This window comes from Barbus barbus (assembly GCF_936440315.1).
Source record: "Barbus barbus genome assembly, chromosome: 48".
NCBI classification, from domain to species: Eukaryota; Metazoa; Chordata; class Actinopteri; order Cypriniformes; family Cyprinidae; genus Barbus; species Barbus barbus.
The window spans coordinates 5,560,962-5,585,697 of NC_136726.1; the positions used below are offsets into that span (position 1 = coordinate 5,560,962).

The following is a 24,736-nucleotide window of genomic DNA, read 5'->3' on the forward strand; positions in this document are numbered from 1 at the left end:
GAAATCAACTGAACATCGAGTCTCTCTGTGCAGTTAGTTGTTAGCATAGCAACACGTTAATTGCAAGCTGTACTAAAGTCAGTTAAAAATCGAGTCTCTTGTGCACAAACTTGAAGAGAGCCATGTGTCACATGGAGTTGGTGCCTATGAGTGTTTCAGATAAGTTGTTAGCTTAGCAACATGCTAATGGCAAACGCTGCAGAAATCAATTAAGAATCAAGTATCCAGTGTGCACAGTGTAAGGAATGCCATTTGTATGTCACATGGAGTTGCTTCCTATGAAGAGGGAAGTTGTTAGCTTAGCAACATGCTAATGGCAAACTTTACTGAATGTATTGAGAATCGAGTTGTTTGTTGTATGTTACACAGAAGCTTATTTTTGCCACAGAATAATTTTTTTTTAAAGGTAATTGTGACTTATCTCAGACATTTTATATCGCAATTCTGACTTTTTACTCACATATATGAGATGTAAACTCAGAATTGCATGATATTCTGAGAAGAAAAGTCTGAATTGAGATAAAAACTCACAAGTAAGGAAAACAAAACACAATTCGAACTTTTTTCTTTCAATTGCGAGTTTTATATCTCACAATTCTGACTTCAAAGAATTCGCAAATGCAAGTTATAAACTAGCAATAAGATTTTTTTCTCATAATTGTGAGTTTATAGGCCTATCTCACATTTTTGAATAGTCAGAATTGTTATTAAAAAAAGTCGCAATACGGCTTAACTTTTTTTCCTGCTGGAAATAAGCTTCCTTAATAAAGCGCATTATTTTTGGGGTTAAAAATGAGTTAAGAAACTGCCTTAAGCCTGGTATGCAACATTTTTGCCTTGATTTTGCCATCAAAGACAAATTTTCATTAAACAAAATATTTGCAAAAGTGTTTATTGTGCTTTAGAAGGCAGCTCACTAGGTTTGGAACAGATTCACATTTAAAATACTAGACATAAGCACATACTCATTGATTCATAAAGACCATATAAAAAAGAAAATAAAAAATGGGAACACAAATCAAGAAGTAAAAGATGACTTTAAGAGCTTGTGCTGGAGGATGTGGACTTTTTCAAATTGAATGGTTTCTATTTGCGCTCTCATTTATTTTATTTATTTATGACTATGTTTGAAGAACATCACTTGATCTGAAATCATTGCTGCAAAAGGACTGAAACATGGATTTCAGTGAGTTTGGGATGGGATGGGGTGGGCGGGGGGGGGGTAGTACTGAATGAATTTATCCTAATGAATGAATCTCTGTTGTACAGATTGAACATAATTATGTACAAATAAAATGTCTAGATGTGACACTAGCTTTAGTTCTGTTGTAGATTCAGATTTGAAATATTGTGTTGCCAGTCTTTTAATTATTATTTAACCCTTTTATTTCTGTATTTATTATGTGATGGAACAACTTGTTTCATTTAATCGATTTCGGTAGACATTGAAATACAGTGATTTGTCTGTTTTATTTCATTTTTTCCGATCATTCTCATGTTCGCTACCAGCAGATACAACAAATGTTGAATACATTGTGGATATTTTTGTATTTCTCCTTCTGTTTTATCTCTGTCCTTATTTATTATCATCTAAATGATATATATATATGAAAACTTGAATGTTATTTATGACAATAATGTGATTGTTTGTTTCAGGGCAGCACAATTTTGTTCGTTTAAAGAACCTTTCTCATGTCTTGATTTGTTAAAGTACCGTGGACTTTACGAATCTTTCTTTCCTAGCTTCAAAATAGTATGTAAAAACAAGCAAACCACAAAAAAGCAAATTTAACAGTAATTTAAGAATGTAGTTTAGCCTCTGTGGGGAGGAAATGAACTTCTTGATATCAATGTCAGCTTCATATCATTGTGTGTGTACAATGGATGAGAAAAAGCTGTTCTTGGATCAGTTCTTCTGTAAATATGATGTGGTGGCCTTTGGGAAACTCGAAGGCCGTTCCTGCTCTTTGCTTTTGACTTGTATTGCTATGTGCATGCACGCATTTTCTTTGCATGGCTTTGACGTAACAATTCTCAGAAATCACGCTATTTTCTCAGAACAGCTTTCCTTACATTGTTTAATGGGAAAAAAAAGAAAAACACCTTTTGTTTTTCCTCTGTTAGTCTCTCTGCAACTTTTTTTTCATTCTCTTCCTAATTTCCTGTCACGTTCTCTTCTATCTACGCTGTAAGCAAGCAATGTGACGCAGCTTTCACTAACTTGCAGTCTACATGGTAGGCTATCAGTTTATAAAATGCTTCCTTTTATCTGTACCATGTACCTCGAACGAGAAAGTTTAGGATGTTCACGGCCCCCTGTTTACAGACTGCGTGTTTAAATGAAACAATAATAAAGCAATACCTGTTGTTAACTTTCCTATTTTATACAGATATAAAGCAAAACTTCAATGAAGAAAAAAAAATTGTCCATGCAGAGCAGGAACATGCATTAAAGTTGTAAAAAAATCCCCTTGTATCATAACTGTGAGCAATTTCAGAGAGAATGAAACAATAAACTCATTCACTTAATAGGATGATAGTGACTGTTCATGTTTGCATTTTACTGAGTGGATGTGTTTTTATCTTTCAAACAATTAGATGGACTAATGTCATACAGTATAGGATGTTCATGACTATATAGGCCTACGCAATTACTTTGTATATACACAGATATGCTGAAATTAACTTTTGTGATTTAAGTAGCATTAACAGATATTCTCACAGTTGTAATTTTTTTAGAACTTTTTTACTGTGATATGCAAAGTAAGGGCAGTCGTGGCCTAATGGATAGAGAGTTGGATTTGTAATCTGAAGGTTGTGGGTTCGAGTCTCAGGTCCAGCAGGGATTGTAGGTGGGGGAGTGAATAACCAACACTCTCTCCACCCTCAATACCACGACTGAGGTGAGACCCTTGAGCAAGGCACCGAGCCCCCAACTGCTCCCCGGGCGCCGCAGCATTGGCTGCCCACTGCTCCGGGTGTACACTTGGATGGGTTAAATGCAGAGCACAAATTCTGAGTATGGGTCACTTCCCTTTCCCCTTAATAGGTACAACTGAGCAACTGTTCAGTTTGTCACTGTCGTTATAGCTAGATATTAATATTGTTTTGATAAATTTAGTTTAATACTATGAGGTTCCATCTGTTCCAAAAACGTCCTTGAATTCAATTGACCGAGCACGTGCGTTTCGGAGAGATGAGAGCCGAATTGGGACTTTTCACTTTACTTGTATCACTCTGCTTGTTTGTGTTGGCGGTTTCCAGACAGATTTGGCGCGTCTCGCGATAAAAGGTAAGTTTTCTATGTTTTACAGAGTTTCTGTTCTCTTTTATAGCTGCTATGAATTGACCGTGGATAATTTACCTCAGAGCCTAAAAATAGTGTTCGCAGTTTGAGTGTTATTGATTGTAAACAAGTGTATTCCATGTCAAAAGTTATGTCCGTTATAAACTGTATTTTTAATAATGTTTAAATGGTTTGCCTTTTATTAATCTGATTACCTTACCTTTCATTGCCGCTTGCAGAGCGAGTCCGCCAGTAAGATTTTCTAGTGATTTGTGAATTATTTGTAGCCACTTGTTTAAGACAGTGTTATGCATAAATGGTGGGGACATTTATTGGTTCTTTCTGCAGGTTTATTTTTATTTCTTTGGTCACTCTTGGAGTTGAGGAATCATTTACTCAACTAATTCATCCTAAAGCATCGATTCATTCAGGAACAATGCACCGCACCATTTACTGTTAGTAGTTCCTAGTTGCTTGGATAATCTGTTTACTGTGAATTATAAAAGAGCAAGTGGTAGACTGATGTGTGCAAGAGATTATATATATAGAGAGAGAGAGAGAGAGAGAGAGAGAGATCGCCTACTTAAAGCTGGGTCATTCCTTGTCAAATCAAACAAATTTCAGAAACTTCCCCAGTTCAGATTTTTGATTTACTTGAGCCACATTAAAGCCTTAAAAATTAAGATACCTAATGAAAAGTTTAAGAACTAAAAAATATATCTATATATAAATATATAGATCTCTTTAATACTGCAAGAAGTGCTTTTCTATTTTTTAACTATCAGCATTGCCATATGATGCAACAAAGTTTGTAAAAGCCAACCAGTTGCATAAACTTAGCCTCTATGTGTCTTAAGAAACAGTTTGACTAACTAGAACTCAGTCTTACTTTTCAGATTAAAAATACACCAATCTATTTTTTAATGTAACTGGTTTTAATAATGTATGACCAGTCTTGGAGGAAAAAATATATATATATATATACATATAGATGACTAACTTTTAAGACTAAGCAGTTTTTTCAATCAGATCTTACTAATAGACCTTCCAGTAATGATGCTGCCATCTTTCTGATGTCTTTTTTACCCCCCTGTAATTTGGCTCCAAATCTCAGGTGAAAATTGTAATTTTGACCCCCCCTCTACAAAATAGTGGATTACTCCGTAAATATACATCTGTGACATTTAATATTTTGTCTTTCATTACTATTCATGTTTGTCTTTCTCAGAAAAAATAAATCAAAAGTGTGAGCCGGTTGGTTAGTTGACTCAGACTGACCCAGCTATAATGTTGGACTTATAATGATGCAGAATGTGGTTATTTACTGATGTTGTTATAGAAATATTCACAACATACAACAGCAGGAACTGACCTCCATGGCCTCTGTGTGATCTTATAAATCAGTTTATATTAGGCTGCTGACAGGACTGGAGTCTACATCTCTTCATGTGAGCGAACATAAAAGGTACCGTTCATTTCTTTGAAAATCAGTGCAGCATATGGTATTTCTATGAGTCTCTCAAACCCCTGCAGTTTTATTCCCTTTAGGAGTTTGTGAATTCCCAGTTTGGAAATCAGAGTATTTGTTTATATTCAGCAGTACTTGTAGGTGTTTCTTTCAAGCCTGGTAAGTTGGTCTATTTTTCTTCCCTTTTTTTTTATTTTCTTTGATTGATCGAAGTTATGAATCAGAAAGCAGTTTAACCTGCAGTGCTCTGAATAACCAGAAGGTGGCAGCACTGTCTAATTTTTGACAGAATTCAAATCAGATTGTAAAGTGTATTCAGTTTTCATTTTTCTGCAGTCAATTAACTACATACAGTACTTCATTCACATATTTTGTAGATTGTGGTAATATTGTACTATATATACATATATATCTATATACACACACACACTACCAGTCAATAGTTTTTGAAGCGTTTTTTAAGTCTCTTCTGTTTACCAAGCCTGCGTTTATTTGATCCAAAGTACAACAAGAACAGTAAATCTTCAAAATATTTTTACTATTTAAAACAACTGTTTTCTATTTCTAAGCTGAATTGTTTAGCTTTCTTACTCCAGTCACACAATACTTCAGAAAACATTCTGATTTGCTGCTCAAAAAACATTTATTTTTATTATCAATATTGTTGAAAACATCTTTTTTTCAGGTTTCTTTGATGAATAGAGAGTTCAGAAGAACAGCATTTATCTGAAATGGAAATCTTTTGTAGCATTATAGATGTCTTTATCATCACTTTTGATCAATTTAAAGCATCCTTGCTAAATAAAAGTATTTATTAATTTCTATAATTAAAAAAAAAGTATCAAAGAATCCTGAAAAAAAATATTCAGCTGTTTTAAATATTGATGATGATAATTCTTGAGCAGCAAATCAGCCTTTAGAATGATTTCTGGAGGATCATGTGACACTGAAGACCGGAGTAATGAAAATGTAGCTTTGATCACAGGAATAAATTACATTTTTAAATATATTCAAATATAAATACATTGGTAGAATGTCACCATCTGCAATGACCTCTAATTGCATATTTCTTTGTGATTGGTCTTCTGTGGCTGATTGGATATAATTGTAGACACGTTATTTGTTATATAACTTTATTTGCTTGGCATGAAGCAAGATAAAATAGCAACTTAAATAATCTCACTTTTTTTTAAATAGAAAATGTCCTTGTCTTTCTCCATTCATCTATAAGATTCATCAAGATTCATCTATAACAGCTTAAAATAAAACAATTATGTATAAAAAAAAGATATGCTCTAGTCTCCCGCTTTGAACAAAACGCTATGTTTAAGTGTGGGGAAACCGTTGTCCACAATTTAACACAATACTTTAGTTCTGATAGCTTTAGTCACACAAATGCTGCAGCATTTTGTCATTTTTTCACAAGCTCCCAAAACTTGTCCAATAAATGATTATTTGTAGAATTCATGAAACTGTCCACAAAGCTCCACTTTGGTCAGTCCGTCTCTTTTTCCCCCAACAGCATTTCCTTTTCATAGTTCCTCAGTCTTTCTTTTTTGTCTTAACATCTACACATTCATGTGTACTTCCTTCTATTTTTTCACTCTTTTCCTTTCACACACGAGAAGTCACTAGCAGTGAGCGTAGTCTGCGCACCAACGTTGCTTCCAGCTCTTCCAGAAGAGAGTCTTTTCCAGACCCGCTCCGTGTCCCGGACCCCAGGATTAGCATCCGGAAGGCTTCCCTCTCCAACAGACTCGCCATGTTCTGCAGGAAGTAACCTTCACAGTACGTACTGAGCTCCACTGCACCATGAGCCTGGACAAAAACACAAATTATGCACAGGGTTTTTTGTGAGTCCTAAAAGTCTTTTCCACAAGAAGGTCTTAAATTGGAGAAGAGCGTAAACATCTAAATGTCCTTAAATCAAGAAACATTTTCTTGAGACGCAAACTTGAAAACATGAAGTCTTGTATTTTACGAAATTGAACAAAATGGAGTTTATACTTCAAATATCTGTTAATTGGGTATGAAACTAGCTTCCCATTTTTAAAAAAAGTTAATTTCTGAGCATATTGGCTGGTATTTATTCTTGTTTTAATCATAAACTATCTTTATTTTGATCAGTTTCTCACAAAACGAATCTTATACAATTTTGCTTCTGAAGTAAGTGTGTCTTGATTTATGAATCTTTAGATATTTGCACTAGGACACAAGACAAAAAGCACTTTTTATAAGTAATTTCAATATTCGAGTGGTTAGGAGCAGAGCTATTCAAGCCAAGTATTTTATTTTTAATGACTATTAAAGTAACAGATGTGTTGTAATCTTCAAACTTTGAAGCGCTGCTAGTGCAACACAGTTCCATTTAGAAAACATATTGAGGTATTGTTGCATTCAATTTATTCCTTTTAATCTTAAATTAACCTTCATAAAACATACAGACTCTTCTAAAAATACGGACCAGTTTTAACACTATTTTTTATTATATTTGTATTAATTACATGATTATATATATATATATATATATATATATATATATATATATTTACCTTAGCAGTGTTGTAGATGTTCACAGCATTGTCGAGGTCAATGTTCCGAGCACAGATACTTTCACAGTGCCGCTGTAACGCCCCCAACTGGAACAAACTGGCTGCTGACAGTAACTAGAGAAAGCAAACAAAAGAGTGATTTCTTCTGTTTTATTACCTGCTTCAATCTACAAAAATAGTATACTGGCCAAAAACAGTCTCAGTGAATCTGGGAAGATAACGTTACATCTTGAAGTACTGCGGGTAAACTCCAGTGCATGAACAATTGGCAGTGACTGTGGATGAACCGCCAAGATCTGCCTCTCTGTTTTTGAGTATTAAGCTGGGTTGGCCTGTATCTTGTTAGTCTTACCTCCAGTAAATCTGGAACGCCCATCTTCAGAGACTCCGACCCCCCGCAGTACAGGTATGACATTATCATCTAGATAAACACAACGAGACCGCAATCAACCCCTGATAACATCTTGGACACACCCTGTTGTGTCACGGCCCGTTGAACGAGGATTCATCTGATCTTACCTGGAAGATGTTGTACTTGATGTTGCTGATCTTGATTTCCTTGCGTGGCTGAGTGCTGTCTGTCCCGTTCAGTGCCAGCAGAGTTTTGAACCTGATCCCAGAGCAGACAACATGCTTTATTCCTAACGGTTCAGTTGTTTCAAAATAAGATACTGTGTTACGAGATAACAGATTTATTTTGTTATGGAAGTAAGGTAACAGACTCACCTGTCGGATGACGTAAGCAGCAGAACCCCATGAGCGTAGAATGGTTTGCCCTCCACTAGGAACGTCACGTCAGACATCTCTGGGTTGTTCAGGAAGTGAGGGTCTGCGGAAAGAGGAATCGGAGACATCACACTTGCTCAAGATTTTTCCAGAGTAATCATGTACAGACAGAAAAAAATAAACTGCAACTATAATGTCCACTATGGAAGCCCATTTCCACCACTGAATAATTAAAAAAAAGGTTATTACGACTTTTTATCTCACAATTCTGACTTTTTTTTCTCACAATTGTGAGTTAAAGTCCAATTTTGAAGGGGGCAGACTGATATGTTCTCAGAATTGCGAGTTTATCTCACAATTCTGTGAGATATAGACTCGCAATTCTGAGAAAAAAGTCAGAATTGTGAGTTTATATCTCGCTGTTCTGACTTTTTCTCAGAATTGCGACTTTGTCTCACAATTGCGAGTTTATATCTCACAATTATGACTTTTTAACTCTCAGGATTGCGGGATATAAACTCGTAATTGCGAGAGTCAGAATTGCGAGTTTGTATCGCAATTATGAGAAAAAAGTCAGAATTCTGAAATAGTCACAATAACCTTTTTTATATTTTATTCAGTGGTGTAAACGGGCCTCTCACAGTTCAGACTTTTTGTTCTCAGAATTGTGAGATATAAACTTGCAATTGCAAGAAAGTCAGAATTGCAAGATATAAAGATGCATTGTGAGATAAAAGTCAGAATTGTGACTTTATATCTCACAGTTCTGACTTTTTTCTAAGAATTGTGAGATATAAACTCACAATTACCTTTTTTTTTAATTCAGCGTCAGAAATGGGCGTCCATAGTGCACTACCAAGTAATTGAAAACGATTACCGGTATCACTGACAAACTTTTATTTGTTTGTTTTTTAAATCAATGCTGGGTAATTTATTTAACTGGTGGATTCAGTCAGTGTTGCTAATTTATAAATATATAACGGTACTAAGATGGAGTTAATTACCGAGTTGAGCGGAGAGAGCTGCTTTCTTTTCTTGGATAGGAGGAAGTGGAGCAGGACCGTAACAGTGACTAAATATGACACCCAGCTGGTGGATTATTGCCTCGTTCTGTAGAGAAAATGAGAAAGAATTAGTCATAAGGTAGTTTAAACTAGTTATTTACAGCCCTTGTTACACCAAGTCTGACTGTTTGGCTCAAAAGTAGAATAAAAATATTTTAGAACAATGTCCTTTTCAGATCCTGTTCAGAAATCTGAAATTTCAAACTATAATATTGACACAATGACAAAAATTCCTATAAATGTATTTAATTTTTGTTGATACACAGGCTTTTTATGAACAAATGTCCAGGTTTTTTAAGTACCTTGCTATTTTTCAGGATGTTAAACATCAGAGGAAGGCCGATGCAGACTAGTTCCTCACAGTAATCCTCCTCTTTGATGGAGGTGAAGTCTCGCAGAAGGGAGAGCATGACTCCAGCTCTGGACTTTTGCTGAGCGCTGCGTAGTGACTCCAACCACACATGGAGTTTCCATGGCACTCCTTCAGAATCAGACAATATGTGGACAATTACTTACAAATAATAACCGCATCAAAGGAGGAATATTCATAGTTGATCATATTTTATCATCTTACTCTGTATGTTCTCTGCAAATCAATTACAACTTTGTGATTAGTCATGCATCTAACCTACCCAATGATCTGAGCTCCATGGTGACATCCAGGTAGCCGTGCTCGGCGCTGTAGAAGGATGCCTCCTGCAGAGCTTTCATACGGGCCTTACACAGTTTGGGCAGGGCATCTTCTGACACCAGGCTGAGGTTTGGAGATGGAGGAGGGGGTAGAGAATGTCCGTTCCGACCAGACGCCCGCGTCTCGGCCTCCACACCCTCTGCCAGGATCTCCTCCAGCGAGAGCACATCTTCCCTCACCTTCTGAGGCTGAGAGACGAGCTTCCTCAAAACATTCCTGGAGAACATTTTATGCTTTAGTTGAGTGATAGATGGATGAGTAGGTGGATAGATGGATCGATACAAAACTAAATGGGTGGATACATAATGAATGATTGGATATATGGATAAACAGAAGGATAGATGGCTGATAAATGAGTAGATTGGTAGATACATAGTAGGCATTGTATATACTAGATACATAGAAGATGAGTAGATAGACAGTTGCATAGATTGGAAGATGGGTGACTGGGTAGAAAAGAGATTTGAAAGAGTTTGATGCATAGATAGATAGATAGCTAGCTGGAAAGATGGACAAAGATAGCTAGACAGAAAGCTACTGTCGATGGATGGATGAAAAAAAAATCAAATAATTGAATTTCTAGATAGCTGGCTGGATATATAATGAATTAGTAGAAAAAAAAGATCAATAGAAAGTTAGCTGGATGTATATACATACACATATATATCATTCATCTATATATAGAGGAATGATTAGTTGGATAGATGGACGAATAGATAATGAAATGAATGGACAAAAAGAGAGATGGATGGATGGATGGATGGATGGATGGAAGGACAGAGAGCTAGCAGGATACATAATGAATGACTGGGGATGGATGGATGGACATATTGCTAGCAGATTATATAATGAACAACTGGAGATGGATAGATAATGATTGGACAAAGTTAGACAACTCGACATAAAGCTAGAAGCTAGATGAATAGAAAGAAAGTTAGCTGATGTGGTAATACAGTTGCGTATGATTTGCCCTAAAGGATCATGTTCAGAGCTGCGGGGGGTGAGTGTGTGTTACTGTGATTTGTTCCAGGCTGCTGGGGATGATGCGAGGTATTAGGTATTACCTATGGCCATGGGCGGCAGCATGACTGAAGCAGTTCATATCCTCATAGAGCGATGATGTCAGCGTGTTACTGTCCTGGGACCTCAGCAGGGGGTCGGCACCGCGCGCCAGCAGTAAACTAACCATCTCGTAATTCCCTGCGAGATTGCGAAAGCAGGAGGGTGACCAGAGGAGAAGTACAGGAGAAAAGGGGAAACAGATGGTGAGATTGCAGAGATCTAGAGAATAAATGGAGAATACATGCAAGAGAACCACAATAAAAGAAAAGAACGCAATTCATGATCATTACTATAATGATCGTACAAGGGTCGTGTCTTGAGGAATCAATTTCGCCTTGATCTTTCGAGATAAAAGAGCTGGATGTATTATGAAAACATACTGTAAAGTTTAGAACTCACTACATCCTCCTTATCCAAAATTGATTCTACTTTCTTTAGATTTCTGACACCAGCAACATGAAATATTAACATTAACACCCAAATTTACAATAATAAATGCCTGTTGAAGTTCAGAAACTTGACCCTTCCAGTCACGGTGAGGTATAGACTTAAGAGTGACGCCATATTTAGTTTCTGACAGGAATGAAATGAGGCTTTGAGTGAAACATGAAAAAAAATTGACAAAGCTCCATGAAACCGTTGTAGTAAAAGTTTTAAGTTCATAAATTGCATGATCTAGGACCTTTACATAGTGCTTGCTATTGTAATGACTATAAACCTATTCCTCACAGCCTTATTTTCCTCCACATTAAATTCAATATGGCCAAAGGGCACTTCGGAGTGAGGACAATCATGGCCACCATAGTGAAGGGTCGTTCCAAATGAAGTTCTCAAAACTGGCCACTTCAAAAGGCTTGTATGTTTAATTGTGTGAAGACAACATCTCTTTATTTGGCTCCACCAGATGGAACAGTTCCAAGGAACAGTTTTTACTGGTTCCCAATCCTTGTCCAGGAGTACCGTTAACACTGCATGTTTTAGGTATCTCCCTAATAAAACACCTGACTGAACTTGTCAGCTCATTAGTAGAGACTCCAAGACCTCAAATGCGTGTCAGATAAGGGAAACATCAAAACCTTGCAGTGTTGGGGGTTCTCTAGGACCAGTGTTGGGAACCAATGCCCTACACCCCTTTAACTCTTCGAAGCTCTCACTCTGGAGGGTTCAAAGGGATTAGGGCATGGGGACGAGCTTTTCAGAATGGAACACAGCAAAATTATGACAGATAGTAGATAGTTTAGATACTGTTGGATAGACAGTGGTAAAGGTTCAGTAAAAATTATTTGACTCCAGAACTTCTTGCTGAACATCCCCACACCTAAAAGGTTTGAAACCAAACGCATGCTCTGAACTGTGGCAAAACAAGTCTTCCTGACCCAATTCCGTCAACTCTCATACAGTTTGTGGCCTGTATAGTTTGGCTTTGGTCTACCAACAGAGGGCCATATTTTTAGGGATTCCTGTTTGGGATGGGAGTGACCAGCCTTCCCTGGCAGGCTGTAAATCTGAGCTGGTGGAGGTTGGGAGAGGCTGGCATGAGGGAGTTGTGCTACACACACCTGCTGCTGATGCAAGCTGGAGAGGCGTCTCGACATTGCTCTCCTGTCCGTTACGGACGGCTGCTCCTTCCACATTTGCCCCAGCGTCTAGCAGAAGCTGAAGATACAGGCATACATGTAGGTTATGAGAGTAACAAAAAAAACTTATAACAGTATACCTATAAGTTCACTTGTAGAATAGTTCCCTTATGAAAAATCACATAAAACAAGCAGCTTGTTACCTGCACTACTGATATATGTCCATGTAACACAGCGAATGTGAGCGCCACCCAGTGTCGGCTGTCTGGATAGACTGAAGGGTGTTTGGGGGAGCAAACAGGTACCTGAACACAAAAGACTATCAGCTTTCATACAGGTTGTAGTGCTGAATAAGCATGTCACAAAAAAAGATTCACAACATGAAAGAATCTGACATGCACTGCATGCATTCTGTTTAATTTACATTTTTATTGATTGATTGTAAGTATTTTATCAACATTTATTCACATTGAACTTGGTTTAAACGGGCCTTAACATCCAAAAATATTGCTGAACTAAGACAGTAACTGGTGGTCCATACCGCTACATCCAGATTGGCCCCAGCATCAATCAGCATCTGTACTAAAGCTTCATCTCCAGCTGAGCAGGCGTACATTAGCGGAGTCATACCCTACACAGATGCATCCAAAATATGATATCAGTGTCACAGAGTGATGTATAGTTTGGTCTTGGGTGCTGACAGGTGCTGTTAACATCTGGTTTGTGGTTCTGAGCTCACGGTACCTGGTCATCCATGCTGTTGACACCATCTGGCCCCAGCAGCTCGATGGCCTGGCCGATCAGGTCGGTGCGGCCGCAGTTCAGCATGCGGAAACCCAGGTCCAGCTGGAACTTATCTGTGGCGGCTTTGGCATCCAGCCGCCTGAAGGAGCTAAAGCAGCACTCAGGCCTACAGAAGACAGAAGAAGAGTTAGAAAACACGTATGAACGAAAAGGAGGATGGTGAGGGAGTGAGTGGGGAAAGGGGTGGTGGTGTTCAGTACATGCTTTCATGGGTGGAGTGCTGTATTTTCCTGAAGTGTTTTTAAATCATTAAGTAAAAGGCATGGCTCTTGATGATCAGTAAAAATGTGAGGCTTTGCTGAAGGTCTTTGCCAATGATTTAATACAGTTTGATGGAAAGTCCCATATAAGGAGGAGCATGAGATCATGTCTGACAGCTTCATCTTAAGTGCTGTTTAAATGTCTGTTGACATTTTAAAAAATAGATTTAATTAGTCTTACAAGGTTGTGATAGAAACATTAAAATATACTCAGAAAACAACGTTCCCACAACTGGAGAACTTGACAAAACACCTTAAAGTCGGGATGAAATGTGATTTCCCCTTTCCCTGTTGCTTGATTCAGTGCAGATTTTTAAATGCATTTTAAAAAGGTTTTCATTAATTCTATGCTTCTGAAAATTTTCATTTATTATAATTTCTATGTTTAAAGATAAAAATATAATGCCTGATGAGGTTAGTGAACACCTGACGAGATTAGAGGCCATTCCTTCATCCAGAATCTCTCCAGATCCTTCAGATTCACAGCTCCATGACGGTGCTTCTTCTCTTCAGTTCACCTCACTCATTTTCTACAGGGTTCAGGTCAGAGGACTGGAATGGCCAGCAGAAGCTTGGTTTTGTTCTCAGTGACACATTTTTGTGTTGTTTTGGAGGTTTGTGTTTGGATTATTGTCCAGTTGGAAGATCCAAACATGGCCCATTATAAGATTTCTAACAGAGTCAGTCATTCACTTGTTGATTTTTTTTTTATCATGTGTCTAAACAAGATGTCCAGGACCTCCAGCAGAAATATAGGCCCACAACATCAAAAATACAGCAGTATATTTCATTGTACATATGGGGTACTTTTTATTCCTGTGTTCACCAAACCCATCTTGAGTGTTTGCTGCTAAAAAGCTATTTTTTTAGTTTAATCTGACCATAGAAGCCAGTCCCATTTGAAGTTCAAGTCTGATAACTGAATATGCTGGAGTTTGTTTTTGGATGAGTGAGGAGAATTTTCTTGAAACCCTCCCAAACAACATGTGGTGATGTAGGTGCTGTTTGACAATTTTTTTTTAAGGTTTTCTGACCCCGAGACTCAACTATTTTCTGCAATTCTCCAGATGTGATCCTTGGAGAGTCTTTAGCCACTCAAACTCTCCTCCTCACCGTGCATTAGGACGATATAGAACACGTCCTCTTCCAGGTAGTTTCGTAACATTCTGTTGATTGGAAATTCTTAATTATTGGCCTGATGGTAGAAATGGGAATCTTCACTGCTCTAGCTCTTTTCTTAAAGCCACTTCACTAATTTGTGAAGCTCAATTATCTTTTGCTGCACATCAGAAATATATTCTTTGTTTTTTTCTCATTGTGATGGATGATTAAGGGAATTTGGCCTTTGTTTTCTCTCCTATTTATATTTCTGTGAAACAGGAAGCCACGGCTGGATAATTTCATGTTCATAATCACCCTGAAGTGCTCAAAATTGTGAATATGAATGGGAATATACTTTAGAGATATTTCAAATATCGAGTGCCGATAATTGTGTCCAACATGTATTTTAGAAAAACATTTATTTCATAATGATATTTTAAATTCTTATGAAGTGACATTTAGCCAAGTATGGTAACCCATACTCGGAATTCGTGCTCTGCATTTAACCCATCCAACGTGCACACACACAGCAGTGAACACACACACACATACACCGTGAACATACACCCGGAGCAGTGGGCAGCCATTTATGCTGCAGCGCCCGGGGAGCAGTTGGGGGTTCGGTGCCTTGCTCAAGGGTACCTCAGTCGTGGTATTGAGGGTGGAGAGAGTGCTGGACATTCACTCCCCCCACCTACAATTCCTGCCGGCCGGAGACTCGAACCTGCAACCTTTGGATTACAAGTCCGACGCTCTAACCATTAGGCCACGACTTCCCCTTATTATCCAATGAAAGGTTATATTTTTGTGAATTTTTAAAATAAAAGATCAAAAGGATTAACAATGCAGATTAATTTTCACAGCCGCCTTTGATCATATTTACCAAGGGTGCCGATGTTTTTGGCCATGACTGTATAAAAGGTGTTGTATGTGGCTATATGTCCTGGATGGTTGCTAGGGCGTGCTATGCAGTTGCCAGGCTGTTCTTAGTGGTTCCTAGAGCATTTTTATGCAGTTAAGCCGCTGTAAGTGGTTGTTAAGGTGTTCTGATTGATTTGCTAGGACATTGTTATGCAGTTGCTAAGCTATTGTAAGGTGTTGCTAAGGAGTTCTGGTTGCTAGGGCATTGCTATGCAGTTGCTAAGCTGCTGTAAGTGGTTGTTAAGGTTTGCTAGGATATTGTTATGCAGTTGCTAAGCTACTTTAAGGTGTTGCTAAGGTGTTCTGGTTGCTTGGGCATTGTTATGCAGCTGCTAAGATGCTGTAAGTGGTTGTTAAGGTGTTCTGATTGGTTCGCTAGGACATTGTTTGACAGTTGTTAAGTTGTTGTAAGGTGTTGCTAAGGAGTACTGATTGCTAGGGCGTTGTTATGCAGTTGCCAAGCTGTTCTAAGTGGTTGCTAAGGTATTCTGGTTGCTAGAATATTGTTATGCAGCTGTTAAGCTGCTGTAAGTGGTTGTTAAGGTGTTGTGATTGGTTTGCTAGGACATCGTTATGCAGTTTCTAAGCTATTGTAAGGTATTGCTAAGGAGTTCTGGTTGCTAGGGCATTGTTATGCAGTTGCTAAGCTGCTGTAAGTGGTTGTTAAGGTGTTCTGATTAGTTTGCTAGGACAATGTTATGCAGTTGCTAAGTTGTTGTAAGGTGTTGCTAAGGGGTTTGGGTGGCTACGGCATTGTTATGCAGTTGCTACGCTGCTGCAAGTGGTTAAGGTGTTCTGGTTTGGTTGTTGCTATGCAGTCTCTAATGTGTTCTGACAGGTTGCTAGGTCATCGTTTTTTGGTTGCTATGGTGCTCTGATTGGTTGCTAGGGCATTGGTACAGTATGTGGTTGCTATGCAGTTGTTAAGGTGTGCAAAGTGGATAGTAAAGTGTAATTACGATGTAATTTCTCATGCATCACAACAGTCAGAACACAACACCTATCAGTAGCTAAGGTATTTAGAATGGTTGCTAAGAGTGTTTTTCGGTGTAGCTCCTCTTCTAGGGACATTTTGATGATTGTCAAAAGCGTCCAATCTTGTATTTCTCTCTGTTTTTTTGCTTTCTACATGTGGCTCATGTTCTTCACTCGTTTATTGTCCAGCAGGTGTGAATGTGTGCTGGTTGTCAGTCAGTATATGTTGTATGATGTGAATGTCTTACTTCAGCAGTCTGGGCTCACAGTCTAGTCCAGGCAGGAGCAGCCGTGCCGTCTGTCTGACATCATCGCTGTCCACCAATAAGCTGCGGCGATGCTCCGCGTGAACGATGGCCACACGCATCCACTCCATCAGCGGAGGGAGGAGGAGGAACGGCCTGAGGACGGCAAAAAACAGCAAGTTTGTTTCCAATCCATTGTTGTTAACATTGCAACAATATTTCATTGTTTTCATTGATGTACCAAACTACAATGGTTCATTGTACTCTTTTGATGATACTGACAGCCATGAATTGATTTCAGATTTGAAATTTGTGTTTTATTGTTCAAGATGTAAAAAAAAATTTCTTTCAGATTCCAAATTTGTTCCCAAAAGTGAGCTAAAAACTGACTATAAACTACTATTGTTTGTTATATATGGATAATTATAGACTGTCTATAGTGTGTGTGTGTGTGTGTGTGTGTGTGTGTGTAACAAGTCTGCTGAGATCCACAGTTGTGTAAAACAAGTTGGGCCACACCGCACTAAATAGTGTTTGTAAAGCAGGGCTTGTGCAATAAGAAAGCGTAGCTTTCACTGAGACGGCCCGCATCTTTCAGCAGCCTGTCATTTCAGAGGATTCACGCTGAGAATGAAGTACAGCTGCTGAAGTCGTCCTGTTTTCAGCAGCTCACGCACACTCCCTGCAGACATGAATGTTTTTGTATGTGTGCAAGCCTCTTGATATGAGAATAGATAGGGCTGTTTACTGGAGGACTATATTACGCAATAATCATTCAGAGTTTTAACAAGTTTCAGCTTCTGAAATGTGAAGCAGAGGTGAAAAAGCAAAGAGAAAATACACTTACATTAAGTGAATACTTTCACTTTATTTAAGAGAAAATACATTTACTTGAAGTTGGTTCTGTGTCAAAGTTCGACTCGAATTGAATAAACTTTACGAAATGTGGCTTTCAAAGCCAGTATATTGTCAACTATTGTGAAGTACACAGAAATTAAAAGTTTTATCCAAAAATAAAGCCTGGAGGATTTAATAAAAGCGTCTTGGTCCTTCAAAAATGAAGAGATTAATTAATAAAAAATATTGTATAATAATATGCTAATATTCATATTATTATTATTTTTAACATTCATCATCCACACACACACACACACAAAAAAATAACTAAAATAGTATATAATACACTAATATTTAATTTATAAAATTTTAATATTAGTGTTTTGGTCATTCTTCAAAGATAAAGCGATTCTTAAAAAATATTATATAATATTCTAATATCCTGCTTATTCTTCTTCCTTATTCCAATATTTAAGTGTTTCAGCTATTAAATAATGTTTTGGCCATCCTTCAAAAATGGAGAATAAATAAAAATCATGTGTAATAGACTAAAATTCAATGCATGCTTATTCATTTTTTTGTTATTGATAAAATGATTTTCAAACAATAATCATCATTATCATAAGATATTCAAGTGTTTCAGGTTTGTCAGACCATATCTTGGTCATCCTTGTAGGTAAATAAATAGTGTAATGTACTAATATTACATTTATTAATAATAATAATCATCATACAATGTTTAAGCATTTCTGGTTATAAAAAGCAACAGTTTGAATGAAAAGAGAGATGCTGTTTGGTTATTTAAAATAGGACTGAAGTGAAAACGCCCTAAATGTACGCACTCTCACCCAGGGGTCAAGCAGTTCACCCCTGCTGGTTGATATCTCAACTACACTGAGATAGTCGCATACTTCTGATGGCCCTGCGGCAGCCGAACAATGAGGTGAATGGGAATGCTTACAAATAGATTTGTTTAGATAATATAGATCTTCTTTACTGTCACCTTTAAAGGCAATTTGTACCAAAAATGGGCGCGGATTATAACTGTTCAGCTGCACCACCCTCATCCAAGTCAGCCTGAACCGTGAAGTATCATTACCAGACACTGATACACATCCAACATCCCCTTTCCAAATCCAAATCTAATCTTTTTCTATGTAAAACCCTGATAAGAAGATGAGGACACCCTGCAGGTTTTTCGTAACGTCTCCCCAGCCTTCCAACCCCTCAGAGAAAGTGAGCTTCACATCAGATTTAGAGAAGATACCGACTTGAAATTCGGCCCCCAGAGCACTCGATGCACAGCAGGAACACAATGACGTCAAACAACAAACCAAAGTAGTCCTGCCGAGAGTCTGTCAGCCCGGAAAGACATGCAAATGAGACGTACAGAGAGGAGCGTGAAGCTCATTAAACACACAAGATATGCACAACAGAGAAACACATCTCCTGAGACCTACAGACGCGCTCAACCACAACAAACAGATCAACTTTGCAGATGACAAGTTGATGGGAGCCATTTTTGGTTCAAAAGAAAAGATTATTAAAATTCTGAAGTCAGCTTTCAAGTGTGAAACATCTGAAGGCAAAGCTAAATTTAGAAAAGCTTTATTTAAATCTTGAGGGTGGATATGAAAAGCGCATTAAATCATATTTTGTTTGCAGGTGTTTTTCCAGTGATCAGTTTGTTCGGTTTGCGTTGTAACTCAATGCTGCCACAAGGGGTGCAATATCAGACAATAGTGTTGTCTTCTACAGGGTAATATATTTAGAAGACCTTCGTAATGTTTAAAACAAATTGAAAAATAACATCTGGCAAAATGGGGTAAACATTTGAAGGAAACTATTGCCCTTGAGTACACTGGAAAAACAGAATTTGGTGGTTCACTAGAAGAATTAGTGTTGAATTTGGTATTTCACTTAAAAATTGTTGTAGAATTTGGTGTTTCGTTTCAAATTTGGTGTTTCACTCAAGAGATTTGGTGGTTCACTAAAAATGTGTTGAATTTGGTATTTCTGTCAAATCTGATGTTTCTTTCAAAAAAATTGGTGAAGAATTTGATGTTTATTTATTTAGTCATTTAGCAGACGCTTTTATCCAAAGCGACTTACAAATGAGGACATAAGAAGCAATCAAAACCAACAAAAGAGCAACAACGTGCAAGTGCTATTACAAGTCTTGGTTAGCCTAACGCAGTACAGATAATTATTATTATTATTTTATTATTTTTTAAATAAAAAGACATAGATAAAATTAAATTAGAATAGAGAGTGCTAGAGTTAGAGGGTCAAGTAAAGATGTTTCATTCAAAATGTGGTGCTTCATTAAAAATGGTGTAAAATTTTTTAGTTTCACTAAAGAAATTTTGTGGTTCACTAAAAAAAAAAAAAGTTGGTGTTGAATTTTGCATTTCACAAAAAAAATGGTATTTCACTTCAAATTTGGTGAATAATTTGGTGTTTCACTACTATACTGGTGTGGAATTAGGAAGTTTGATGTAGAATTTTGTGCTTCACTCAGAAATTGCTAGTAAAATTTCACAAACTATCACAAAAAAAGAAAAAAATGGAAATAGGGTAAATTCAGGTAAGCTGAAAAAGGTTAACCTACAGTAATATGGGGGGGGGTAATGCTTTTTTGCTCTACAAACAACAGATTTGTGTAGGTCATGTAAAAAAAAAAGCCTGATTATATCTGTTTGTCTGAACGAAACCAAAGATGAGACTAAAAGAGTGGTCTACAGTCAGGAAAACAGATAAGGTTGAGTAACATTTGTTTGACTTGTGGTTGTAAAACAGCTCAACCTTAATCCAAGTGTAAGGAAAGATCTTCAAGGGAAAGTGAGGGAAGAGGCATAAAGAAACACTTAATAACCACACACTTTCATTAAAATAGTTTGGAGGAGCAGTTTTAGTTGCTTACTGTATTGATCAAGGTCATTTTCCAAGTGCTAAGGCTCTTAAACCACTGTCAAGACTAATAGATGGCAGCCTGCTAAGTATGTTTACTTTGGTCGCAAAGAAGAGGGGGTGGATGGTGTTGGGGGAGCTGATATCTGTGAGCGCATACAAGGATTTGATTGTATATCTGTAAAGCGTATGTGTGTGTTTGTGTGGAAAAAGATATCAGTCAGTACACTAACTAAATCTGAGATGGGAACATTTTATTATGGGTTAAGTTAACCTAGGCCACTAGGTTTTTCAAAATAAAAAAAATAGTGTATTTAAATTTTTTATTTTATTATTATTATAGTGCGCCAGGTTTTCAAAGATAAAAAGCATAATTGAAAAAAGAAAATATCCACCAAGATCTTTTTTTTTTTAAATTATGGGTCATCAGGTTTTCCAAAATAAAAAAATATTTCATTTTATTTATGGGGCTAATATATATATAAGTCTAAAAATACATTTTTACAAAGAATTTTTTTTTTTAAAACCACTTCTCAGAAATCTGAGGGGAACCGTCAGTGAATGTGCCTGGCGCTTCTGGCAGCAGCTACTAACAGCATCATTTAAAAGCAATATGCACAACACTCAAATCTAAAAACACACTTGATACTTTGCCTGTCAGCTCTTTTCCATTCCAATTATTGATCCTTACATCTTTTTGAACAACAACAAAAAACAAAAAAACACGGCAATAGCTCTGTTAGCACGCTAGCTAACATGTACCGGCCACACACTCAGGGGACACACACAAATGTAAACTCCTGATGCGTAGTCCACTCCTCTGACCTGCTCTCTTTTATGAATGAAAAACAAAACCAGCATGAAATTTAAGCTCTTCAACATTTTTACAACCTCGCCTTTGTTCTGTTGTCAGAGCGCTACGCTAGTGAAAAGCAAAAGTCTGTGTGCGTCCCTCCATCTCTTGTTCATTTGGCCCTTGGGTCAGGCTTCAACAATGACCCGCGCTTCTGAATCAAGGGCTCAAGTTCAACCCGTGGCCTTCGACCCGAAATCCGAGCTCAGTTACAGCCTACATCAAAGCACGGCTAATCAGGGCTTTTGGAAACCGTATAGCGCTTTGGGCTAATTTGTTGGATTTGCACAGACATTTACACACGTGTTAAGGCTTCTAACGTGACTAGATTACACCAGAGATGTGAAACATGATTAAGAGTTCACTTCTGAGACCACACGACTGCTTCCCTCGCTATAAACATATATAATGCTGAAGCACGTCTCTGAGTCATATACAAACACTGGCGTCTTACGCTGTGGTTTTCAAGTCAGGAATTTCTCGCGGTTGGGCAGCGGATGATGATTAATCCCAGCATCAATTTAAATGAGAGCGTTATTTTGTATATTTATTTCAATTCAAAAATCATGTGTAAACAGTGTACTACAGCCCACCATCAACATTTTGAAAAATGTTTTTTTCTATACATCAGTTGATTAGTGACTTTTCATTATAATGGAGTCGCAATTATAGAAATAACACTGCTATAGTTTAATTAGTGCTCTACAGCTCATTCAAAATGGCTGCCTTTAATTATTAATAATTGTCAACTTACTGCTTGCCAGTAGATATTATAAGTAGATATATTACTCATAACTCCTTACAGTATGCAACAGTGAGTTTGTGATGATTTTCTAATGCAGGATATGTATATATCATGATATATAAATACAGTAGTCAGCATCTGAAGTGAATCATAAAAGTTCAAAGTTGTCTTAAGACAAGAATGGGTATTGTTTTGGTTTTAGGGCAACTTTGATGATAGGTTTTGATCCACTTCAAATGTTGACTACTATATATATATATATATTTTTTTTTTTTTTTTTGCTTTCTTTGTTTGCATGATTTGGTTTTGTTTTGTTTGGCTCACTTTCAGTCTGTTAGTTTGGACATTACCAAATTGGGGGTGGGGGGGTATAAAGGTTACTAGACGTGTCAGACTAACAGCCAACAGCATGATTTAGCTTTTTAATTTAGTTTAGTTTTATTGTTTTGTTTTGTTTGTCTGGCTCTCTTTTTTCAGTAGGTGAGATCAGAAATGATCAAACTGAAAAATGTTAGTAAATAAACCTAGTACTAGACATGCCAGAAAAACAACAGCATTATTTTCTGGCTTCTTTCAGTAGGTGAGAATAAAAAAGAAACATGGCTAAACAGAAAACAGCATGATTTTATTTTGTCTGGCTCACTTGTTTCAGTAGGTGAGATAAAACATGGCCGAACAGAAATAAAAAATGTTATGGTTAATTTAATACTAGACGTGTTGTGAACTGTTTTTGTTTAGTGTGCAAAGAGACCAACTGTTATATTGATTTACTGACACATTCATAGAAATATGTATTCTTAGAAGTAGTTGGATGTTTCGAAAATGAGGTTCAAACAAGTTCACTTACCTCACTTACTCTGAACCTCGTTTTAGAAACTTAATCTCAGGATGAAAGCATTATATACTCCAATTAGCCAGTATGTATGGATGTGTCTTCTCTGTCCTGATCAGGGGTCAGAGTACCGTCCACCCCTCTCATCTTACAGTGCCTCCTTGATGTGCGACCACTTACCACCCAGCACTCCCGTTCATGACTCTTTCCTCCCTCTCTCCACCCACTCAATAAGAGACACATACCAATCATAAATCAACACTTACTATTACTAACCTCCAGCTCACATAACCAAACTTCACTGGATCCGTAACGCCCCCTTTCCGTTTACAGGCCTCTTTTAGGACCACACAGTACACGTGTGGTTTCATTTCAAGCAAAGGTTTTATAGACTTTTCAATAGAAGGCGTGTTGAGGTGACCTTAAATAATGATTGAGGCCTTTACCGTAATTACAGCCAGGACTGAAGCTCCACCTGTATCACATTCTGCTACTCCACCACATACACAAGCGCTCAGAAATTTTGCTGGAAATCTTTCCTGGCATGATCGTTAAGAGAGATTCACGATTGGAGTCCTGGAGTCGAGAGTAAGGCTCCATTGTTGTTTTCCACTTTAGTTTGTTAGTTGAAGGTCTTGCACAACCGAACCAGCTGCGGCCAATAGAAAGATTTGGCTTTTACTTACTCAACATACAACCTGATAATTGCACACATACGTATACACACACAAACATCTGAGCCCATCGACGAAAGTCTGGATTTACTTACTGTGTTTGGACACAGCAAGAGCTTCCAGAAATGTTTGTACCTGTGGGACTCATTTATAATGTTGTTTTTGGGCCGATTCTTCTATAGTTTGTTGCATTTAGACTACAAAATGTATTACATGTCAATATAAGGCATCTCAAAGAGCTTACAAACAAGAATGTTAGCAAAGAAGCTATGCTACATTTATCAGTAGCATGACAGTCACTTGGATGTTTTCAATATGATTACACTGTAGTTTTTCCAGTAACTAGCTACTTTTTTCTAGGACGCAACAGACAAAATGCTACATTGTTAATATGTATGTCCTGCTAAGTGAGCTGAGGTAGTAAATTTTCCATTAAAATGGATTCACTAGCTGTGTTTCCATTACAGATTTGCGAAAATCTATTGCGAAATCACAGCGTTTCCATTAACCAATGTTATGAGACTAAAATGTCATTTGTTCCTCTTGCGCCAAGTCATGTCGACGAATGTTGGTAGGTTTATGTATATCGCAGCCACATCACTAGCCATTATTTTTAATCAAAGGAGATATAGGCGTGTATCTTTAGCGAAGCAGAGTGGAGAGCTGCTTCTGGGACGCTTCTGAAACTTGCCGCGGTGAAAAAACATTTTGCGATATATAGGAGTTTGTGAAATTTACGTGTTTCCATTGGGCTAATTTTCAATGCGCAATTTTAATTTGTGCAGTCTGATTGGTAATGGAAACACAGCTAGTTTAGCTTTTGTTAGTAGCCTGAAGCTAGCAGAGCTGACTACTTTTTCAAAATGCTAGCTGCTGTTGTTTGATTGCCTCAAAATAAAGTTGCTTTCAGCTTGCCAAGTAACTGCTTCAACTTAGTTACAACTAATTTTGTATCCCACAAACAGGCATCCTTCCAAGAGCCAATATTTACAGTACACCTGTAACTGAACCCTGCATAATATAAACCTTCGTATTTACCTTTAGCAAGCAGGTTATACCCTGAAGACATCCTTGAAGCAAGACATGACACCTAATGACCCGCTCTTAAAACCAATCTCTCTTTAAGAACAAGTTACAATGAACTTCCAGGAAA

At 37.4% G+C, this 24,736-nt stretch overlaps 1 protein-coding gene across 2 annotated transcripts in view; it reads right to left on the reverse strand.

Annotated features, from left to right (window-relative positions):
- Window positions 1–5,208: 5,208 nt before the first annotated feature.
- The window catches only part of LOC306866896 (ankyrin repeat and BTB/POZ domain-containing protein 2-like), a 51,889-nt gene continuing 32,361 nt past the window's right edge, over window positions 5,209–24,736 (reverse strand). For both annotated transcript variants that reach the window (XM_079412321.1, XM_079412320.1), the window contains 14 exons: window positions 16,736–16,888; window positions 13,171–13,336; window positions 12,968–13,057; window positions 12,630–12,731; window positions 12,409–12,505; window positions 10,852–10,987; window positions 9,729–10,003; window positions 9,399–9,577; window positions 9,037–9,142; window positions 8,033–8,135; window positions 7,826–7,916; window positions 7,659–7,727; window positions 7,307–7,420; window positions 5,209–6,572 (listed from right to left, as the gene is read on the reverse strand). In XM_079412321.1, the coding sequence (XP_079268447.1) occupies window positions 6,369–6,572; window positions 7,307–7,420; window positions 7,659–7,727; window positions 7,826–7,916; window positions 8,033–8,135; window positions 9,037–9,142; window positions 9,399–9,577; window positions 9,729–10,003; window positions 10,852–10,987; window positions 12,409–12,505; window positions 12,630–12,731; window positions 12,968–13,057; window positions 13,171–13,336; window positions 16,736–16,888 (1,885 nt within the window). In that variant the 3' untranslated portion in view covers window positions 5,209–6,368. The remainder of the gene's footprint in view (window positions 6,573–7,306; window positions 7,421–7,658; window positions 7,728–7,825; window positions 7,917–8,032; window positions 8,136–9,036; window positions 9,143–9,398; window positions 9,578–9,728; window positions 10,004–10,851; window positions 10,988–12,408; window positions 12,506–12,629; window positions 12,732–12,967; window positions 13,058–13,170; window positions 13,337–16,735; window positions 16,889–24,736) is intronic.